This window comes from Myotis daubentonii, chromosome 11 (assembly GCF_963259705.1).
Source record: "Myotis daubentonii chromosome 11, mMyoDau2.1, whole genome shotgun sequence".
Classification (NCBI taxonomy): domain Eukaryota; kingdom Metazoa; phylum Chordata; class Mammalia; order Chiroptera; family Vespertilionidae; genus Myotis; species Myotis daubentonii.
Genome location: NC_081850.1, coordinates 65,281,662 through 65,302,860, shown reverse-complemented (window position 1 = coordinate 65,302,860; position 21,199 = coordinate 65,281,662). Strand labels below are relative to the sequence as shown.

At 45.4% G+C, this 21,199-nt stretch overlaps 2 protein-coding genes across 8 annotated transcripts in view; one reads left to right on the top strand and one right to left on the bottom strand.

Annotated features, from left to right (window-relative positions):
- SLC31A1 (solute carrier family 31 member 1) overlaps positions 1 to 8,559 on the bottom strand; it is a 34,128-nt gene extending 25,569 nt beyond the window's left edge. The window contains exon 1 of one of the 2 annotated variants that reach the window (XM_059657713.1): positions 8,409 to 8,559. The gene's annotated coding sequence lies outside the window, so the exon portion shown is untranslated. Of the gene's footprint in view, positions 1 to 7,810; positions 8,030 to 8,408 lie in introns of those variants that run through there. The other variant, XM_059657714.1, reaches the window with a different exon arrangement.
- Positions 8,560 to 8,685: 126 nt separating this feature from the next.
- FKBP15 (FKBP prolyl isomerase family member 15) overlaps positions 8,686 to 21,199 on the top strand; it is a 56,150-nt gene continuing 43,636 nt past the window's right edge. For 4 of the 6 annotated variants that reach the window (XM_059657701.1, XM_059657702.1, XM_059657703.1 and 1 more), the window contains exon 1: positions 8,933 to 9,123. In XM_059657701.1, the coding sequence (XP_059513684.1) occupies positions 8,948 to 9,123 (176 nt within the window). In that variant the 5' untranslated portion in view covers positions 8,933 to 8,947. Of the gene's footprint in view, positions 8,890 to 8,932; positions 9,124 to 21,199 lie in introns of those variants that run through there. The other 2 variants (XM_059657704.1, XM_059657706.1) reach the window with 2 other exon arrangements.

Genomic DNA, 21,199 nt, shown 5'->3' with positions numbered 1-21,199 from the left:
TCCTTTATTTCACAGATGGGGAAACTGAGGTGCATGTTACTGAATAATTATACCATTATATTCTTTAGTCAACTGAACTGTAACATTTGCTTCTCACATAAGGCTTCTGTAACACCCCAGTGGTCGGCAAACTGCGGTTCGCGAGCCACATGCAGCTCTTTGGCTCCTTGAGTGTGGCTCTTCCACAAAATACCGACTTCTGTGCATGGGCCACGAAGTTTCAATCGCACTGTATGTGCACACCCGCACATGGTATTTTGTGGAAGAGCCACACTCAAGGGGCCAAAGAGCCACATGTGGCTCGCGAGCCGCAGTTTGCCGACCACTGCACTAGGCTAACCACTTTCCCCAAACCTCCCATTTCTCCAGAGGTTTTGCCAGGAAGCAGCTAAGCAGGAGGGATTTCTGAGCTTTACATATCCTGTTTTAGCAGCAAATAACATAGAAGCTCCTGTTTCTCTTGCCTACTCTCACCTTTCTGTACAAAGAAGATCAAATGTACAACTACATTTTCACAAAAGCTTTTATTTGCCTTGTCCGAATAGGACAACTCAAATTTGATACGTCAAACAAACAAACTGAAAAGGTCTTTTAGTTATGCAATGATAGAAGGGCCTAAGTCCAATGGGGAGTATATCTTCCCGCTACTATACTCCATTTCTCTGATATCTTTTGTTGTTGACTAAGCCACATACTGGAATAAAGCAATCACAACATGTACCCTTTTACACTCCTCTTACTGGATCCTTTTGTAATCTTGATACATTTCCAATGTGTTAACCCCGAGTGCTTTAGTATGATTTAAGTAAAGTTTTCAGAGTTTTATAGTGTGATAAGTGGAGAAAACACTGGATTAGGTATCAGAGGCACTGAGCTATAGACACAAGTTTACCGTTATTAGCCATGTGACATTAAACCAATTACCTAAACCCAACAAGTACTAGTTGCAAAATGGATATAAAAATACCTACCCTGCCAACCTCGCAGGTTTGCAAGGATCAAATAAAATGTCAAAATACATCCTAATCTTGAAGTATAATAAGCATGAAATATTATAAATACTAGCTTATTTACTCAGTAGATGAGAAAATTAATTTCTGAAAGATGCTCAAGTCATAAGGAGGGATCACTTTCACGTCACTTAAAGTATACAGCCTCTTATAGTTTGATTTAAAAAGTACCAGCTGTCAGATACATATATACAGCTTGACTCTTGAACACGGGGGTTAGGAGCACCAATGCCTGTGCAGTCAAAATCCGTGTATAACTTTTGATTCCCCCCAAATTTTAGTTGTTCCTCAGTATCTGCAAGGGATTGATTTCAAGAACCCCTGGGGGTACCAAAATCCATGGACGTTCAAGTCCCTTATATAAAATAGAGGCCCGATTCACACAATTTGTGCAAGAGTAGGCCTTCGCAGCCCTGGTGGCTGCCTCAATCCTTCCCTCGCAGCCGCGGCAGCTGCCTCGATCCTAAGGCTGCAGCCCCAGCTTTGTCCGGAAGGTTGTCCACATGGCTGTTCAGTCGATTTGCATATTATGCTTTTATTATTATAGATGATGTAAAACAACACAGAGTCAGCCCTCCTCATCTGGGAAAATACTGTTTTTGACCAGTTGGTTGAATCCAGGGATGCTAAACCTGAGGATACAGAGGGCTGACCATATATTTAATGAAAAAAAAAAATCCATATGTAAGGGGACCCATGCAATTCAAAGCCATGTTGTTCAAGGGGCAACCATATTGGCAAAGCACTGCTTTAACTGCCGTCTTGTTATAATCAAAGGCAGGCAAAGGTACCCCTTAAACTTTTCTTTTCTTTTTTTTAAAGATTTTGAAACTGATTTCGAGAGAGAGAGGAAGGAAGAGGAAGAAACATTGATGTGAGAAAGATGTCAACTGGCTGCCTCTTGCATGCCCTGATTGAGCCCACAACCTGGGTATGTGCCATGACTGGGAATCAAATTGGCAACCCTTCCGTGCATGGGATGATGCCCAACCCACTGAACCACACAGCCAGGGCAAACTTTTCTTTAGTCATGTAGGATTTCAACTACTTAGATCACAGTGTTGTTGGTTTGCCTATGAAGAATACTGGAATTAACTTTGTGTGAGGCAGAAACTACAAACTATTTGTTTCTTTTTTACTTCTCTCTTCCTTTAATTAATAAAGGATGATTTCATGAAAATGCATAGAGAATGTAAATGAGAATGAGAAAAGTTGTTCAATACCTCAGATAGAAGCTTCATTGTGTGGTGGAAAAGTACTGGGCTAGGAATCAAAAGACCTGGGTTCTAGATCTGGTTCTTGGGGCTTATTATTTGCGTGACCCCAAGGAACTGAGTCTCTTCATTCATTCAAATTTATTGTGTACCTATTGAATAAAAGTATTATGATTAACCCCAATCCTTAGTAAACTCAGTCTTGCCTGGCCGGCATGACTCAGTAGTTGAGCGCTGACCTATGAACCAGGAGATCACGGTTCGATTCCTGGTCAGGGAATATGCCTGGGTTGCGAATTTGATCCCCAGTGTGGGGGCATGCAGGAGGCAGCCGATCGGTGATTCTCTCTCATCACTGATGTTTCTATCTCTCTCTCCCTCTTCCTTCCTCTCTGAAATCAATAAAAAGTATATTAAAAAAAAAAAAAAGAAACTCAGTCTGGTGGAGGAGAGATACATACAAATAAAAGACAATATAAGATTACTAAGGTACAGATTCTGCACAGGATTGCATGGGAGCTGTAAAAAGCCATCAGGAAAGGGAAGAGAAAGGAATGGGGGCCTGAAGGTACACAGTTAGCCTTTCATTTCATAAATTGAACCACTATGTTCTAGGTGAAGAATTCCATTATTTATTTAGGGAAAGACTCAACCTGGCTAAAAAAAGCTCCTCTAATATTTCACTGGCTACTAGAGTTTTGCTCTCTTTATGAGTTCCCTTCAAATCATCCCTCGTATTTCCTTTTGCAATGCATGCTTCCATCGCATTATGTTGTATTGCATAATGTCCTCAGCCTACAAAAGCAGGTTGTATACAAAAGCCTAAGGCCTTTGTGTAAAGGAAAAGAGGTAGGGTGGACCCTTCTCAACCTTTTCCTTCTCTGCAGGGCTTTGCATTCCTAAGGATGGGCCCCTCCTCTGCTGGGGGATGTTACCTAAATTATAAACTGTTACTCAAAGCAGTGGAACTTCAAAAGCATTTCCTTCCCAGTCTCTTCTATAAGATTTCTTTTGGCATAAACTGCTAATTTTAATGTATTAAGTATCAGACTCTTGATGAGTTCTCACACTTAGTCACAAAGTACAGAAAACTTTTGACGTTTAAAATGGGTTTATTATGGTAAAAGCTGCATGTGGGATGGAGGCATCAGCAACCTGCCCTCTTTCCGCCATTCCATTTCCCCAATTATGCCTGGCTTGCCAACTTTAATGGCAGTTATCTTGGTGCCACCTGGTCACTGACTTATTTGAAATCTTCCACTACATGAAGTCATCTTGTCACTGTAAACACTTGCTTTTCCAGTGATAATCATATCATCCTTTTCTCTTTTGTAGCAGTTCTGGTGAGGAAGGTACAAAGAGGAATCAACAGCAGAACCAAATTGGAACAAAGAGAGGAACACACTTAAGGATTAGAGACTCTTAAGAGTATGGTATAAATTGTTACCTTTAGAGCAGTCATTGAATTTTATTCACATTCAGTCTAGAGCCTTTATTTTTTCTCAATTAAAAATTGATATTATGATCTACCCCCCCCCCCAAACTGGATTGAGGTTTTTAACAGATCAATACCAGTGTCCCAAATAGTGTTTACCATGTCTTATCTCATTCAATTCCACATTCTAAGGATTGTTAGAAAAATGAAGTAGTTACTCACATGGAGTGGGGAAACTTTTATTTTTTACTTCATATACTCCTAAACCATTTGAATTTTTTTACATCACTATGTCATTTAGAATAAAAAAAATTCCATTTCCTACTGAACTAAGTACAAACTTGTCATCTTGGCCTTCAAGGTATCGACAAATATGGCCCTGGTCTCCTTTTCAATTTTAATCCCCTACTTCCCTAAGTGTACTGCTGTCTTACACTCTCAGCAAACTATCCCACAGAACTCTTTTAACCACTTAACTGATAACACACTAGCAAAGTTATTCTCCAATATCATCGGAGTAGCACTTCAGTTCTCCCTCTCAGTGAGGTTGTGTACTAATAAAGGGTATCTGTGTTTGTTCAAAAACAACTAATGCCAGTCTGCTAATTATTATAAATATATAATTTAATGAAGTATTGTATAAAGCAATGAAGTATAGATGAGAAGAGAAAAACAACAGCAGCAGCTAAAATTAATTGAGTAGTTACTACCTGCCAGGTACTGTTCTAAGTGCTTTACATGAATTAACTCATAATCTTCACAGGAACCCTAAGAACTAGATATTATTATTGTCCCTGTTTTAAAAGGAGGAAACTGAGCAACTTGCCTAAGGCCTACACAACTAATACATGGCAAAATAATTTGGCTCCAGAGCTTAAGAATCTAGGAGTAGTTGTTTCTATGAAAACCAAGTTGAAAGCTTTGGAAAGACTAGATGAAGATGATACACACAACCACTCAACTCTACCTTGTATGTGAAAGTAGCCATAGATAATATGTAAAGAAACGAGCCTGGCTGTGTTCTAATAAAACTTTATTTACAGAAACAGGCAGCAGGCTAGGGTAAGATTTGGCCCTCACACTGGAATTGGCAGATCCCTGAACCTACACTTCAAGAAAAGGCTTATGTTAAAAGAATGGCAAAAAAATGTTTATGTTTTAAATTAAGTAAAATATTTAAGGTCTGTAACTAATATCTGTATGATTCCATGTTTTAACTTACTTTTTCAGTTAACTAACTACCGACCCTAATTGCATCAGATAACAGGGCAATTCCTATAAGAAAATTTTGCCTACTTTCCTGCCTTTTTGCTTTTGCCAAAGCCACCCCTTCAATCTTGGAAGTATTATTTTCTCGCTTCCAGTTGGAATCCCACTCATCTTCAAGTCCATTATCTAACCCCACACCCTCCTCCAAACTAGACATGATCATTTCTTCCTTTGAAATTCTTCAATAATTAATTTCTACCTATGGGACTTACTTTGTTATGTCTTCTATTATGGCTATTTGTATACTTCCATTATCCCCACTACTCAACTATTAGTGACTAACTCATTTTCCTATCTTAGGCAATATCCAGCACATAGCAGGTTTTCAGATAATATTTCCTGAATTATGTTCTAACATTCTTCTGTTTTTAGTGACTGGACAGAAAGAACACGCACAATACCAAACCCCCAAACCTATATTCAATTCATATACCTATTACCACATCTATGATTTAACTTTAAACTATTAATTTTTTTAAATATATTTTATTGATTTTTTACAGAGAGGAAGGGAGAGAGATAGAGTTAGAAACATCGATGAGAGAGAAACATCGATCAGCTGCCTCCTGCACATCTCCTACTGGGGATGTGCCCACAACCCAGGTACATGACCCCGACCGGAATCGAATCCGGGACCCTTCAGTCCGCAGGCCGACGCTCTATCCACTGAGCCAAACCGGTTTCGGCTAAACTATTAATTTTAAAATGTATTCACCAGTATAGATTAGTATGGGTGTAGCTGTATATAAAAATTGTCATCTCTGTAGCAAAATTTCTGATTTTCAAAGTAATTGTTAAAACTGCTGCTTCCTGGCTAGTCTTTAAGGGGTCGATACATTTTACAAATACATCTAAAAGCTGTATGCAAACAAAATTCTTTTTTTTTTTTTAAATATATTTTATTGATTTTTTACAGAGAGGAAGGGAGAGAGATAGAGAGTCAGAAACATCGATGAGAGAGAAACATTGATCAGCTGCCTCCTGCACATCTCCCACTGGGGATGTGCCCGCAACCCAGGCACATGCCCTTGACCGGAACCGAACCTGGGACCTTTCAGTCCGCAGGCCGACGCTCTATCCACTGAGCCAAACCGGTTCCGGCTGCAAACAAAATTCTTAATTCAAACTTGAGATCAAGAGTGTGCCATCACTTACCTCTGCACCCCCAGCAGTACTTAACAGACGTCTGGATCTAAACCACTCCTTCTACAAAGTGCTTAGGGAGCCTGGCCCAAGCTCAGAGTGAGATAGAAACGCTTGGGATAGGAATGCAAGTTTCCCGATTCCTAGTTCAATATTCTAATTCAGGTAGAAAGTGGCTTTTTAGGTGCACCCAATCCTGCAGTTCAAAAACTAAGGAATAAGGAAGCCTCACCACTATCTTCCATTTCCTTATACTGCCAATCAGAACCAGCTGTTGTTTTCCCACAACAGTGATCTGGACAGGCATATTTGTGGCATTCCAATCACCAAAAGGGCTGATCCAGATTTTAGGATTCCTACCTATATAAAAAGATTACTTAAATACCCTAGATAAAACACCCCATTCAGAATGCACCATAAACAGTCAAATGATCCTTTAGTGCAGCGGTTCTCAACCTGTGGGTCGCAACCCCTTTGGGGGTCGCACGACCCTTTCACAGGGGTCGCCTAAGACCATCCTGCATATCAGATATTTACATTACGATTCATAACAGTAGCAACATTACAGTTATGAAGTAGCAACGAAAATAATTTGATGGTTGGGTCATAACATGAGGAACTGTATTTAAAGGGCCAGAAGGTTCAGAACCACTGCTGTAGTGTTTTTTAAAAGCACTACTCAGATGTTTTAGTGCTAAAATGAGGAGAGGGGTTAAAAAGAGCTATGTTACTTATGCAGTTCATTCTCTTATTTCCCGAGAAGTAACCAACTTCACATTCTAAACAGAGCTACTCTAAAGGGCTCCTGTTCTAGTGCTTAGATACCAGTTGATCACTGCTTTAACCATCTTAATCTGTAAAGTAAACACAGGAAGTAGACAACAGCCCTATCCCCAGTTCAACAGAGTAATACTTTCCCAACAAAAATTAGAGTTACATGTAACATTTCTAGCTGCCGTATTCCCCTCCCCCCAGCTTTAAACCATAGTCAAATCATCTTTAATTAACAAAAGACTAAGCAACCCCGACAGTTCACAGATAGGACAGCATTTTTATTTTTCTGGAAGCTACCCATGAAAGGCAAGAGCCATTGCTGGGCTCTCTGGGTCACATGGGGGAAAGAGACCCAAAGAGAGTAAATTAAGGAATAAGGGAACAAGGATGAATTCCATTACTTCAACCTAACGAAGCATTAATAAGAATTCTTTACGGGCAAGAAAGCATAGTGCTCTGGGGCACAAGGAGACATCAAGACGAATAAAACGATCCCTGTCCTTGGGAAGCTTACAAGTGAGAAGTACACAGATAATAACAAAAAGCAGAGCAAGGGAAGTGCCAAGAGGTTCGAAGTTCTCAGGGAGGGAGACACCAATGCTAACAGATCAAAACATTCGGGCAGGGGACACCTGTTGTACTAATCCGACGGAGAGAAGCTGGAGTGCAATTCCAGCCAGATCTGTGGAAATGGACGCTTCGGTGGGACATGAACTTGCTTGATCCACACCTTGGCTAAGGCAGGCCTATCTAGAACCTGTTCCAAGAACTACGCCAGATTAACCAAAGAAATACAAGAAACAGAGAGGCTGGAAACGGGAGGCAGAGAAGTCGGCCAGAACTGATGCTGATTTAAGTCTGCGGCAGGAGGACTGAGCAAAACCCCGGCGGTTGGGGCTGGAGATTTTCAGCTGCTCACGTTGCCTCCTTTGCGGAAGGTCCCACCCAGCTCCCCTGCACCTCACCTGCATCGGCGGGCTCCAGAGAGGGGCCCTTTCTCAAGAGGCTGCCACAGTCCAGCCATCAGCGCTCCGGGAGGGCGCACGGTGCTGACGGGCCGGCAAGGGACTTGCAGCAGCACCCCAGCTCCTGAATCCAGAGGCCAGGGATCCAGCCCCAGCCTGCCCTTGACTCTGCGTGACCTCAGACTACTCGTTCAAGTACTTCGTTCCTTTTTCTCCTACCTGTAAACCCTGGGATTATGGGGAGCATGAGACTGAATTCGACGACCTCTGGGGTCTAAAAGCTTCTCGCCAGCCGGCACACAGAAGCACTGCACAAATGGCCCGTCGGATAAATAGCGAGGTCGGCCACAGGGTACAAAAGGTAGGGGTGCCAGGCCCGATTTACAGGAGGGGAAACTGAGGCACCGAACATCTTGCCTCAAGGTCACTCCAGCTAAGTCACTGCTGGGGCCCGGCCGAAAGCGGAGACCTCCAGAATGCCCATCCCGGGCCCTTTTCCTTTCGCCGAGCGGGGTAAACTGGCGCGGAGAGTCCTGGTGCCGGAGGGGAAGGGGCTGTGCTCGTGCCAAGGTAGAGAGAGGGGCGAAGGAGGACTTACCTTCCCAGACCGAGTCCCGCCACCGGCGTCTCCTTTTCAGAACCGTATCCAGTCGCCCCCTCACGACTCTACATCAACACCCTCCACTAGTGACCGGCTAGACGTGTCCACGATTGCCACAGAGGCCGCCAATTCCCGCCCCTGCCCCGCCCCCTGCCTCCTTGGCCAATCCCTGCGCAGGACGTCGGAGCTCCCGCGGATTTCGCCGCCTCTGAGGGCTGGACAAGCCTGACGTCACGCCGCGCGCGTGCCTCCCAGGTCTTTGCCCCACCTCCCTCCAGAGCCAGGTTCTCCGGTCCCGTGGACGACTGTGCGAGAGTTCGTCCTGCCGTAAAGCAGCACGCCTCCGCGGCATTTCACGACGTCGGCGGCTAAAGGCCCAGGAAACGCTCCGACTTCCTCCCGGCTGCCGGGCGAAAGCCAGCGCGATGTTCGGTGCGGGCGACGAAGACGACACCGACTTCCTCTCGCCTAGCGGCGGGTGAGTGTGAGTGACTGTGAAGCGTGGGACAGAAGGCGTGGCTGAGGAAGTCGGGCAGATGGTTGGAGGGGTCGCTCTCTTTTCAGACGTCTCCCCAACTTCCGGGTCCAGACCCTTGCCACACTCGTGCGCTCTGCAGACAGGTCTTGGAATCCTGGCAGAGCTCGAAACTGCTGAGTCTGCCCACCTGCCTTCTGGGCCTGGCATCTCCCCTGACACGCATATCACTCTGAGGTTCGCCTTTAGCTTTCTGGGTCACAGTTTCTCCTGTGCAATGCTGGTGATGGCTGATGAGGATACCTGCCTCAAGAGTTTTTATAGGAGTCACTTGGGGCCAATAGAAGACTTTCTCTTCTGGGGGTGGTGGGGGGGGGGGGGACAAAGTGGTGATATTTAAGAATTGGCCTTGGTGAGTCAGCTTAGCATCCTTCAAGGATGTCACCTTTTGGGTACTTTCTCTTCTCCCACCACCCCAGGCAGAAAAAAATTGCTTTCTCTTCCTTATTCCCACAGCTAGGCGTGATTACCTCTGTTCTTGCACACCGAGCCGACTGGATTATGAGCCCTGACAGGACAGAGACCTCTTACGTTTGTTCATCTCTGCCTAGTGCTCAGTACAGTACATAGTGAGTGCTCAGGAAGTGCCTGTTGAATGAATAGTAGTCACGAAATTGCACTCGAAAGCTTAAAACCAATCTAAGAGACTGCGGTCGCTATTCCCTGCCTCCGGTCATTGTACATACTGGTCTGGGGTACAGTTTTTCAAGCGGCAGCTCTTTGTCTCCTCCAGTAATCAGTGTAGCCGTTTCCCTTGTGTTGTGTCAGTAGACAGCTTGACTCCCTTTAACCTTGTGAGCTAACAAGTTCTGATACTTGCAGAACTTTTGTTTGAACATTTGTTTAACACATTTAAGAATGTATTGAAGAATGGTGAGTACACCAACATATACCCCTTATTCTACTGAATGCTAAGAGGTTGCAAAGATGATCAAGCCTGTCCTCAAGTTGCTTCCAGTCTTGGTAGAGATTCAGTACATAAAATGACACTGCCTTTCTTTTGACTCACACGGTGACTAGCTATACTACCTATTTCAACTACCCCCACTTTAGATGGCCTTTGTCCACTTAGTTCCACTTTGGGTTCTTTCAGTTCTCAGTTATTTTTAGAATTAAGCTGTGCTCTGATTCATTTTTTCCCCTCTTCCACCCGGAGCATTCATGAAAATGTCCACACAATCCAGCCAGCTGCTGTTGACTATGCAGTAAGCCTTTTGAATTAATGTTTTTTCATACAAACCTGTTTTGTACATGGCTGTGCCATGTGAAAGTTTACAAGATATACTTAAAATTGACATTCTTCACTAGGTGAAAGTATTTGGGGATGTCTGTAAACGAGTGTTAGAGCTTTTGATTTTCATGCAACAAGCCGTCCATTGCTGACTGAAAATTACAGGGTGAAAAATGACAGTCATGTGCTATTTTCTAAATTCCTGCTCTGAGATCAGTTCTTGGTGGCTCCACTAGGCTACTTTCCTGAGCAGGCTCATAGGACCTGAGGTGCTTTAGTTCTAGGCATGTGACTATGCTCCTAAACATAGACAACAGCTAATTGAATGGTAAAAGGCTTAGTAAACAAAGTTATACAGATACGTTATTTTTGTTCCCAGTAATAACCAGAAAAACCAAATCAGATTTAAGATTGAGGATGTAGGAAGTTTCACCAATATTCTCAGATTCAGCTAGTCTGTCTTTGGTTTCTCTAAGGAAGTAGAACATATGACCGAAGCACTTCCTGTTTTATAACTGTAATTTACTGTAAATATACTTATTAATTTTTCAAGTATCTTGACTTAAGTGTATGACTTAGTTGATTCCGTTTAGAATACACAAGCCTGATAGAAAAGGGAGTATTAGTGTCTAGGATGGCTATCTAGATGATTGATAATGTGTTCCAAGTTTCCAGGCCTCTTAAAGTCCATGTTTAACTTAGAAGTAGTAATCAGGAAGTTTGCTTTTTTGGAGGGCTTAGCTCTTTCCCCACCATTGTGACTTTGAAATGAAGAAATATGTCAATATCTGCTAATTATATGGTAGTTGGCTTCTGCTAAAGCAGATAGGAATAAGGCAAAGTTCTTGCCCCTTAAGAAACTTCTAGTTTAGTAGTAGGGTAAAATCAATCCAGTAATAGTAATCACAAAGCATTCTAAGGGGCTACTTATGTATATACTTATGTTTTAGATTATATAAAAGACTAGTGGCCCGGTGCATGAAATTTGTGCATGGGGGGTGTCCCTTAGGCTGCCTGCACCCTCTGCAATCTGGGACCCCTTGGGGGATGTCCAACTGCCAATTTAAACTGGCAGTCGGACATCCCTCTCACAATCCGGGACCGCTGGCTCCTAATCGCTCACCTGCCTGATTGGCCCTAACCACTCTGCCTGCCGGCCTGATCAACCCCAACTGCCCCCCCTTCCGGCCTGATCACCCCTAATTGCCCGCCCCTGCCGGACTGAATGCCCCCAACTGCCCACCCCCCCGCCAGCCTGATCACCCCCAACTGCCCCCCCCCCCCACGCTGGCCTGCTCTCCCCTAACTGCCTTTTCCTGCTGGCCTGATTGCCCCTAACCGCCTCTGCCTCAGCCCTGCCACCATGGCTTTATCCAGAAGGATGTCCGGAAGGTCTTCCAGAAGGTCTTCCGGTCTACGAAGCATATTACCCTTTTATTAGTATAGATATGTGAAGGCAAATCTGATTAGCACTATAGGCCCGATGCACAAATATTCATTCAAGAATAGACCTTCCTTCCCCTGGCTGCCGGCACCGCCTTCACTCTGGCAGGAACTGCCTTTCCGCCTTCACTCCAGTCTGGAGCCGTCTTCTGCCTTTGTGTGCTCCTGGCCCCGCCGCTGCCATCTTTGTTGTGTCAATTTGCATATTCCCTCCTTATTGGCTGTGGGCGCCACCATCTCGGTTGTGAAGTGAAGGTCAATTTGCATATTCTTCCTTTATTAGATAGGACTAGAGGCCCGGTGCACAAAAATTTGTGCACTCAGGGGGGAGGGGGGTCCCTCAGCCCAGCCTGTGCCCTCTCGCAGTCTGGGACCCCTCAGAAGATAATGACCTGCTGGCTTAGGCCTGCTCCCGGGTGGCAGAGGGCAGGCCCAATCCCTAGATGCAGCCCCTGGTCGGGCTCAGAGCAGGGCCGATTGGGGAGTTGGGGCGCCGCCCCCTGTCATGCACAGAGCAGGGCGATCGGGAGGTTGCGATGCCACCCTCAGTCACGCTCAGGGTAGGGCCGATTGGGGGGTTGGGGCACCGTCCCCTGTCACACTCAAGGCAGGGTCGATGGGGAGGTTGCGGCACCACCCCCTGTCACTCACAGAGCAGGGCCCATCAGGGGGGTTGGGGCTCTGTACCCTGTGACGCACAGAGCAGGGCCCATCAGGGGGTTGGGGCGCCACCCTCTATCATCCACAGAGCAGGGCCGATCAGGGGGTTGGGGCGCCACCACTCTCACACTCAGGGCAGGGCCGATGGGGAGGTTATGCCTCTACCCTGTCACACACAGAGCAGGGCCCGTGGGGGGGGGGGGCGCCGCACCCTGTCACACACAGAGCAGGGCCGATCAGGGGGTTGGGGCGCCGCACCCTGTCACACACAGAGCCGCAGGGCAATCAGGGGGTTGGGGAGCTCCCCCCTATCAGGCACAGAGCAGGGCTGATCAGGGGGTTGGGGCGCCTTCCCCTGTCACGAACAGAGCAGGGTGGATAGGGAGGTTGTGGCCCCATGCCCTGTCACACACAGAGCCGCAGGGTGATCAGGGGGTTTGGGCGCTGCCCCCTGTCATGCTGATCCCGGTGCCGGGAGGCCTCACGGCTCCGCTGATCCCGGTGCTGGGAGGCATATTACCCTTTTACTATATAGGGTAGAGGCCTGGTGCACGGGTGGGTGCCGGCTGGTTTGCCCTGAAGGGTGTCCTGGATCAGGGTGGGGGTCCCCACTGGGGTGCCTGGCCAGCCTGGGTGAGGGGATGATGGCTGTTTGCAGCTGGTCACACACCCTTCAGGGTGGGGGTCCCCACTGGGGTGCCTGGCCAGTCTGGGTGAGGGGCTGAGGGCTGTTTTCTGGCTGGGGGTGACTGAAGCTCCCAACCACTCCTTTTTTTTTTTCTTCTTTTTATTCTGGGCCAGCTTTAGCTTTGAGGCTTGGCTCCAGCTCTTAGGCCTCCGCTGCTGAAAGTAGGTTTCTGGCCTTTGCTTACAATGTTGCGATCCTGCTGGCTGAAGCCCGGCGGACTAAAGCAGGTTTCTGGGGTTTTGTTTAGCTTCTATATTTGTTACATAGTTTCTTAGAGTTGCAGCTCAGAGGCCTGCAGCGGCAGGCAGGGAACGTTGGAGTCCTCCATCACTGAAGCAAGCAAGCCTCATGTTAGTTTCAAGCTGCCTGGCTGCCGGCCGCCATCTTGGCTGGCAGTTAATTTGCATATTGCCCTGATTAGCCAATGGGAAGGGTAGCAGTCGTATGCCAATTACCATGTTTCTCTTTTATTAGATAGGATAGTAATGATATCACCAGTATAAAGGTAGAAAAAGATAAGTCTGGAACTGATCCTCAAGAAGTATTTTTAAGTTACTTAGAAACACAGAAAAGCCTAGATCAGTGATGGCAAACCTATGACACGCGTGTCAGAGGTGACACGCGAACTCATTTTATTTGATTGATTTTTCTTTGTTAAATGGCATTTAAATATATAAAATAAATATCAAAAATATAAGTCGTTGCTTTACTATGGTTGCAAATATCAAAAAATTTCTATATGTGACACGGCACCAGAGTTAAATTAGGGTTTTTCAAAATGCTGACACGCCGAGCTCAAAAGGTTTGCCATCACTGGCCTAGATTCTAATGCTGATTCTGCCCTAGTTAGGAGTGTGATGTTAGACAAGTCACTTCTCATCCTTGGCTCTCCATACCCTAACCCAGCCGTGGGCAAACTACGGCCTGCGGGCCGGATCTGGCCCGTTTGAAATGAATAAAACTATTGAAAAAAAAGACCGTACCCTTTTATGTAATGATGTTTACTTTGAATTTATATTAGTTCACACAAACACTCCATCCATGCTTTTGTTCCGGCCCTCCGGTCCATTTTAAGAACCCATTGTGGCCCTCGAGTCAAAAAGTTTGCCCACCCCTGCCCTAACCTGTTAAATTATGGGATTTTCCACAGATGATCTTTGAGACCTTTCTCAACTCTAAAGTTTTGTATTCTTGTTAATATCAGTTTATAGTTGCAGGCCACTTTATGCATAGATTGAGCATGGTTTCTTCTCTATAGGAGTGTCTGAGTTGAATCAACATTTTAAGGTAATAGGATGTGTGCACATATACATAAAATAACATATGGTATACTTAATGCCAGGCACTGTACGTCTTTCTAAGTAATACATTTACATTATCATATTTACTTCTCTCTACTACTCTATGAGGTCGTTTCTACTATTATACCCATTTTACAAATGGGCATAAAAGGATCAGAGCAGTAAGTTGCCCAAGGCCATGCAGCTAAAAAGTAAAAGAGCAAAGAAGTACTTTGACAATAAAAAGAACACTATTTATTAAAATATATTGATGTAGCATGCATGTGTTACTTATTTTGATGAGAAAAGAAAAGGAGTATAAAGCTAAGGTTAGATAAAGACTTTGGCAGCTAAATGCATTGGCTAACATTTATTTATTTAGATTATTTTTTTTAATTATTAATAAATCTTTATTGTTCAGATTATTACAGTTGTTCCTTTTTTCTCCCCATAGCTCCCTTCTACCCAGTTTCCACCTCACCCCATGCCCTTACCCCCCCACTGTCCTCGTCCATAGGTGTACGATTTTTGTCCAGTCTCTTCCCTCATCCCCCACATCCCCTTCTCCCTGAGAATTGTCAGTCCACTCCCTTTCTATGTCCCTGATTCTATTATATTCACCAGTTTATTCTCACCCCCATAATTCGGATGTTGGTACGCTTGAAGTTGTCCCAGAGGCTCCTTACACTATCTTCATATTTTTGGTTTCTTTTTTCTTTTATATTTTCCAGTTGGGTGTGTTTTGCTTCTTCGTATTTCAAATCTTTGACTTGATTCTTGGGGTCCTCTAGTCTGCTATTGGATCTCTGTATATTATTCTTTATTTCAGTAAGTGTATGCTTAATTTCTAATTGGTCCTTTTTCATATCCTTGAGGGTCTCACTAAATTTCTCAGAGGTTTCTAGAAGATTCTTGAGTAACCTTTTAACCATGGTTTTGAACTCTATATCCAGTAGTTTACTTTCCTTCATTTTTTTCGTTTGTGACACGTTTCTTTGTCTCTGCATTTTGGCTGCTTCCCTGTGTTGATAGAGTGGCTTTGTGTGCTAGGTGTCCTATAGGGCCCAGTGGCTCAGCCTCCCCAATTACCTGAGGTGGACACTCTTGGTACACCCCTTTGTGGGCTGTGTGCACAGTCTTGTTTTAGTTAAGTCTTGATTGCTGTTGGTATCACTGGGAGGAATTGACCACCAGGCCAGTTGGCTGTGAGGACCAGCTGTGTCTACAATGGGAGAACTGCTGTGCTGGAGACACCCTTATAGAGCAGGACTTGCAGTGGGGCTTTGGTGCTCAGTGATGAGTCTGCCCCTTGAGTATGTTGCTTATGAATGTGAAGAGTTGTACTCTGGTATAGTCTCACTCTGACCACTGGGTACACTGGCTCTTAGATCTCCAAAGAGGTGCAAAGTCAGCCACTGCCTGAGTCCACTCAGCAGGAGCTACAGAGAGATCTGCAGATTCCTCCTCTTTGTTTGGGGTTTGGAAGTGCTCAGATGAGGCCCAGCTATGAAGGAATGCAGGCTGCTGTGTAGCCCTTCTTTTGGAAGCTTTGGCACTCTTTGACCCAGCTGCAGCTTGTTAGGTTTTAGATTGCAAAAGAACAGGCCATTCATATGCAAAAGCCTCTGCTCACAGCTTGGCTGGGGTTGTAAATTGGGTGGGGCAGGGTCTCAGGGGATCATCAGGGCAGAGCAAACCACAATGGCTGCCAATCTGCTCTGTCTTGGAAAGGTCCTGGGTCTCTGTGTCCCTGCGGCCCTGTGCAGGAACAATGATTGCTGCAAGCACCTCTGAGAGAACGCCGCCCTCGCATTCCGTCCCGATGCCAGACAGTCCAGTTTCTCCCCGTATGAGTCTGGGTCCCCAGAGTCTCACTCGGAACTAGAGTTCAGAGCAATTGGGAGCTTGTATCTCCCTCCGATTGAAAAAGACAATAGTGTACCCAGTTGCCAGCCCGTTTCCGTGCGCCTCTGCATTCCGCACCTCTGCAACTCCTACCAGTTTCAATGCGCTTTTCTCTTTCCTTCTAGTTGTAAAATTTCCACTCAGCCAGCCTTCCCGTGGTTCTGGATGATATCCGTTTTGTCTTTTAGTTGTAGTTTTGATGTGGTTGTGCGAGGCAGCAAGTACAAGTCTGTACCTGTGCCGCCATCTTGGTTCCTGCCCCTAACATTTATTTTTAAAATGTAGTTAATACTGTAATGACTTTTCCCATGAATTGTAAACAAAGAGACTCAAGTCCAAAGTTAGCAAGTCCCCTACTGGGGATTGAGCCCGAAACCCTGGCATGTGCCCTGACTGGGAATCAAACCCCTACCTCCTGGTTCATGGGTTGACATTTAATCACTGAGCCATACTGGCCAGGGCTCCATTGATTTTTTTTAGAGAGAGTGAGAGGGAGGGAGGGAGAGATAAACATTGATGTAAGAGAGACACATAGACTGGTTGCCTCCCACATACACCTGGATTGTGGCCAGGGGTTGAACTTGCAACCAAGGTACATGCCCTTGACCAGGAATGGAACCTACAACCCTTCTGTCCAGGGGCCAGTGCTCTAACCCCTGAGCAAAACTGCCCAGGGCAGCAAGGCCCTTCTTGCTAACATAGTTAGATATGTACATGTGAGAACACTGTAGAAGTAGAAAAATGTAATGATTTATAAGACACTTATGTATTGTTTATTTTAAAATATTAATAGAAAATAGAATTAATCTGGGAGGTAATTGGGTTGACTGGCTCTAGGATTGATTTTGCAATCATTAATTAGCTGGCCTTTAGAACCTCTGTGGAAATATTGTTTGCCTATGACACTTGTTTTTCCCTTGACAAAAACATTCCTGCAAAATAAAAATAGCAAATCCAATACACATAGTTTACTGAAGCTAACCAGGGCATTCTTTTCTTATCAACTACCTGTGTATAAGCTATTATATCTTAACTAAGATCTAAACTTCATAAATTGTTCACTATGTTAAAGGCATTGCCCAACTCTTTCAGAATCTTATTCTTTTAGGGAATTTGCCCAGATTGCCCTGGCTAAAAGGAGAAATCTTGGTCTCTCCTAAATTTTATTAGCATTTGTTGATGTCTTATTTAGGCTAGCACTTCTCTCCACACTTACAATCACATTTAAACCTCTCAGTCCTTTTAAGTAAGCGTTGTTGGCCCCATTTATAGAAAACTGAAAGGAAGCTAATAGTGCACTACCTTGAGAAAACAAGGTAATAGTTTCAAATCATATTACATTTATTTTGCGAATTGCTGGTATATGTTATACATTAAAATTGTTGGGAAGTTTTAATATTTACTTCACCTAAACTAAGGATGCTTTTGGAGGAAAGGAGCTCAGAGCTAGACTAGACTTTGAGTTCATTTATTGAGCCTATTACATACCAGACCTTAGACAAAATATACAGTCAAGTAATGATTAAAATAAATAATCAGTTACCCTGTTATATGATAAATGATTGAATAACTTTTATTAATCTCTGTGAAGTATAACTCCATACAACAGCTACCTGTTATATATCTTACTAGAGGCCCGATGCACGAAATTCATGCAAGAGTAGGCCTTCTTTCCCCCAGCTGCTGGCACCGGCTTCCCTCTGGCACCCGGGACCTGGGCTTCCCTCGCAGCCCTGGCTTCGTCTGGAAGGTCATCTGGTCTAATTAGCATTTTACGCTTTTATTATTATAGACTAGGGGCCCGGTGCACGAAATTCGTGCACTGTGTGTGTGTGTGTGTGTGTGTGTGTGTGTGTGGAGTGTCCCTCAGCCCAGCCTGCCCCCTCTCACATACTGGGAGCCCTCAGGCGTTGACCCACATCACCCTCCAATCGCAGGATAGGCCCCTTGCCCAGGCCTGACACTTCCGCCAGAGGTGTCAGGCTTGGACAGGGGACCCCCATCTCCCCCGGATCACTGGCTCTGGCCCCCGCCCAGGCCTGAGGCCTCTGGCCCAGGAATCATGCCTGGGCAGGGGACCCCCATCTCCCTCTGATCGCTTGCTCCACCCCCCGCCCAAGCCTGACGCCTCTGACCCAGGCTTCAGGCCTGGGCAAGGGGACCATCATATCCCCCCAATCCCCGGCTCAGCCCCCCGCCCAGGCCTGATGCCTCAGCCAGAGGAGTTGACCCTCATCACCATCGGATCACCAATCACCGGATCGGCCCCTTGACCAGGCCTGAGGCCTCCGGCAGAGGTGTCAGGCCAGGGCAGGGGACCCCCAGCTCCCCGCGGTTGCAGGCTCCGCCCCTGCCCAGGCCTAACACCTCTGGCCTAGGCGTCCGGCCCGGGCAGCGGGGACCCGCAGCTGCAGCGGCCCCGCGATCGTGGGCTCCGCTTTAGGCCCAGGCAAGGGACCCCTAGCTCCCGGGACTCCCAGCTTCGACCGTGTCCAGCTCCCATCGCTGGCTCCACCCCTACTTCCTGCTATCACTGGCCAGGGCGGCAAAGGCGCCTGATTCTCCGATCATGGCTGGGGGGCCGCCTTTGCCCTGCCCCCCAGCTCTTAGCTCCCCCCTGGGTTTCCGATCACTGTCAGTGGCAGGGGGGGCTTCTTCCTGCTTTCCCTTTCGCCTCCCTGCATTGTGCCTACATATGCAAATTAACCGCCATCTTGTTGGCAGTTAACTGCCAATCTTAGTTGGCAGTTAACTGCCAATCTTAGTTGGCAGTTAACTGCCAATCATAGTTGGCAGTTAATTTGCATATAGCCCTGATTAGCCAATGAAAAGGGTATCGTCGTACGCCAATTACCATTTTTCTCTTTTATTATATAGGATAGTTTGCAATCATATGTTATGTAATTCCCCTGTATAAATTTCCTATATAAGAGTGTATAAGCTCCTTGAAAATAGAACCCAGTTTTTTTCACCAGGGTATACTCAGCACTCAGCACAGTGTCTGGCACAGATTTCTTGAATGAATTCTATAGGAGCTCCTAGAAAGATCACCTAACCTAGACTTTGAGATTAGGGCAGCTTCCAGGGGGAAAGGAGCAACAGGAAGAATGTTTCAGGCAGCAGGAACAACATGTCCAAAGGCTGGACATTAGAAAGGTCTTGCCTTATTTAAGAAACTAAAAGTTCCTCAGTGTGGCTGTAGCACACAGTTGGATTGGAGGAATGGCCACATAGGAAGCTGGGGGGATAAGGAAAGGTGAGGTCTTGAAGGACCTTGTAAAGTTGCCTGTGGAGTTTGGATTTTTTGTATTATTGAGGTATCCTTGAGGGTTTTAAGGAGGAAAGAGACTTAGTCAAATTTGTTTATTTGAAAGCTTACTGTGGGTGCACTGGGGAGAATGGATAAGAAGCAGGCAGGCTCAAGGCTGGGAGATGAATCAGAAAGTTGTAATAATCCTAGCTGGGTAGATGTGATGGTAACCTGAAATAGGGAAGTGGCAGTGAGGATGGGTAGAAGTGACTGGGTTCAAGAAATGTTTAGCAAGTAAAATTAAATGGACTCTGGAATTGGTTATGAACACCAGGGGGAAAAGAGTCAAGGATGATCCCCAGATTTCAGTTTGGTTGTGGGCGTTTGCAGAAAGAAATAGTAAGTAAAGGCACCCTTTTCTGGAAACTGATGAAGGAAGGTCGCAGGTAAGCTCTTCTGTCCCATGTGGACTCCACTCTCCAAAACTCTGCCCGCACTCTAAGTAGGTACTGCCCAGTGTCTGGCAGGAAGGAAGAGCTGCTTTTCACTTCTTTCACCTTGCTGGGTTAGATGTTTGGTGACAGTGAATTTTCCCCAGCCAGACAAAATAGTAGAGCTGAAATTGTTATCCTTAGAAAGTCCTGCTTACAAGGTTGGCACTTGGCTGACATCTAGGAACTTTATTGGTAAACAGTTCCCCACCCTGGTTTAAAGCTTCCCATAAATGATAAGCATGGCTCACTTGTCCGAACTGTTTGTACCAACAGTATGATTCATGAACCTTGTCTTCCTTCTGGGATTCTAGAATTTTGGCACATGCTAGAGGGTTTCCGTTTATCAATCCCTAGAGACTCTAAGCCTGGGGAATTAAGTCTCTAAGTTTCCTGGTAGACCACACTTCACACATATTGTTACAGTTCATTGCTGGAGTAAATAAACGTATCCTGTGTTACTTCACTGGGAGAGGACTCTTGGAAGCTTGCTCCTGGTGTCCTCTGAACTTTGCCCCAGTGCTCTTTTCCCCTTTGCTGATGTTGCTTTGTATCCTTTTGTTGTAAAAGATCTTTGCCATGAGTACAACTATATGCTGAGTCTAGAACCTGGTGGTGGTCTTGGGGACCCTGACACAAATGTCAGTGACCAAGAGAGGAAGCACAAAAGTGAGAACAGGATTTGCTAGGGCAGTGCGGATTGGAAGATAAGAGTTCTGGTTTGGACATGTTATGTTGCATTTGTGTTGCCTGTGGAATACTGTGTCGTCTGATACTCAGCAGCAAATTTTGGGCTGAGGATATAGATTTGAACATCATCAGCATTTGGATAGCACTTGATACCAAGATAAATAAACTAGATTGTCAAGGGGGAGAGAGTATAAAATCTTGGGGCATGGACATTTAAAGGTTGAGCAGAGGAGGAAGAGACCAGGAAGTTAGGTGAGGATTCAGAGAGAGGGGAAGGCGAGAAAGGGATCCTTTAGTTTTATTGAGGTCTTATTTGGGCTAGTCCCTCTTCCCAACCCACAGGTTTCCCCACAGAAGTGAAGGGAAGATTTTGTTTGAAGAACATAATAGTTGACAGGGTAAAAAGGCAACATGAAGGCCAAATTAGACAAAGACTGGTAAATTATGTTTAGTAACAAAGATGTTGGTGACCTTAGCAAGAGTGGTTTTAGTGGAATGGTTAGGGCAGAAGACTAGATTGCAAGGAATGATGAAAGAATGGTTCTGCCTGTTAGATAAAATGGTAGACGGGGCCATGTTTGATGGAGTAACTTTGTAGTACAGTTCAATTTACTT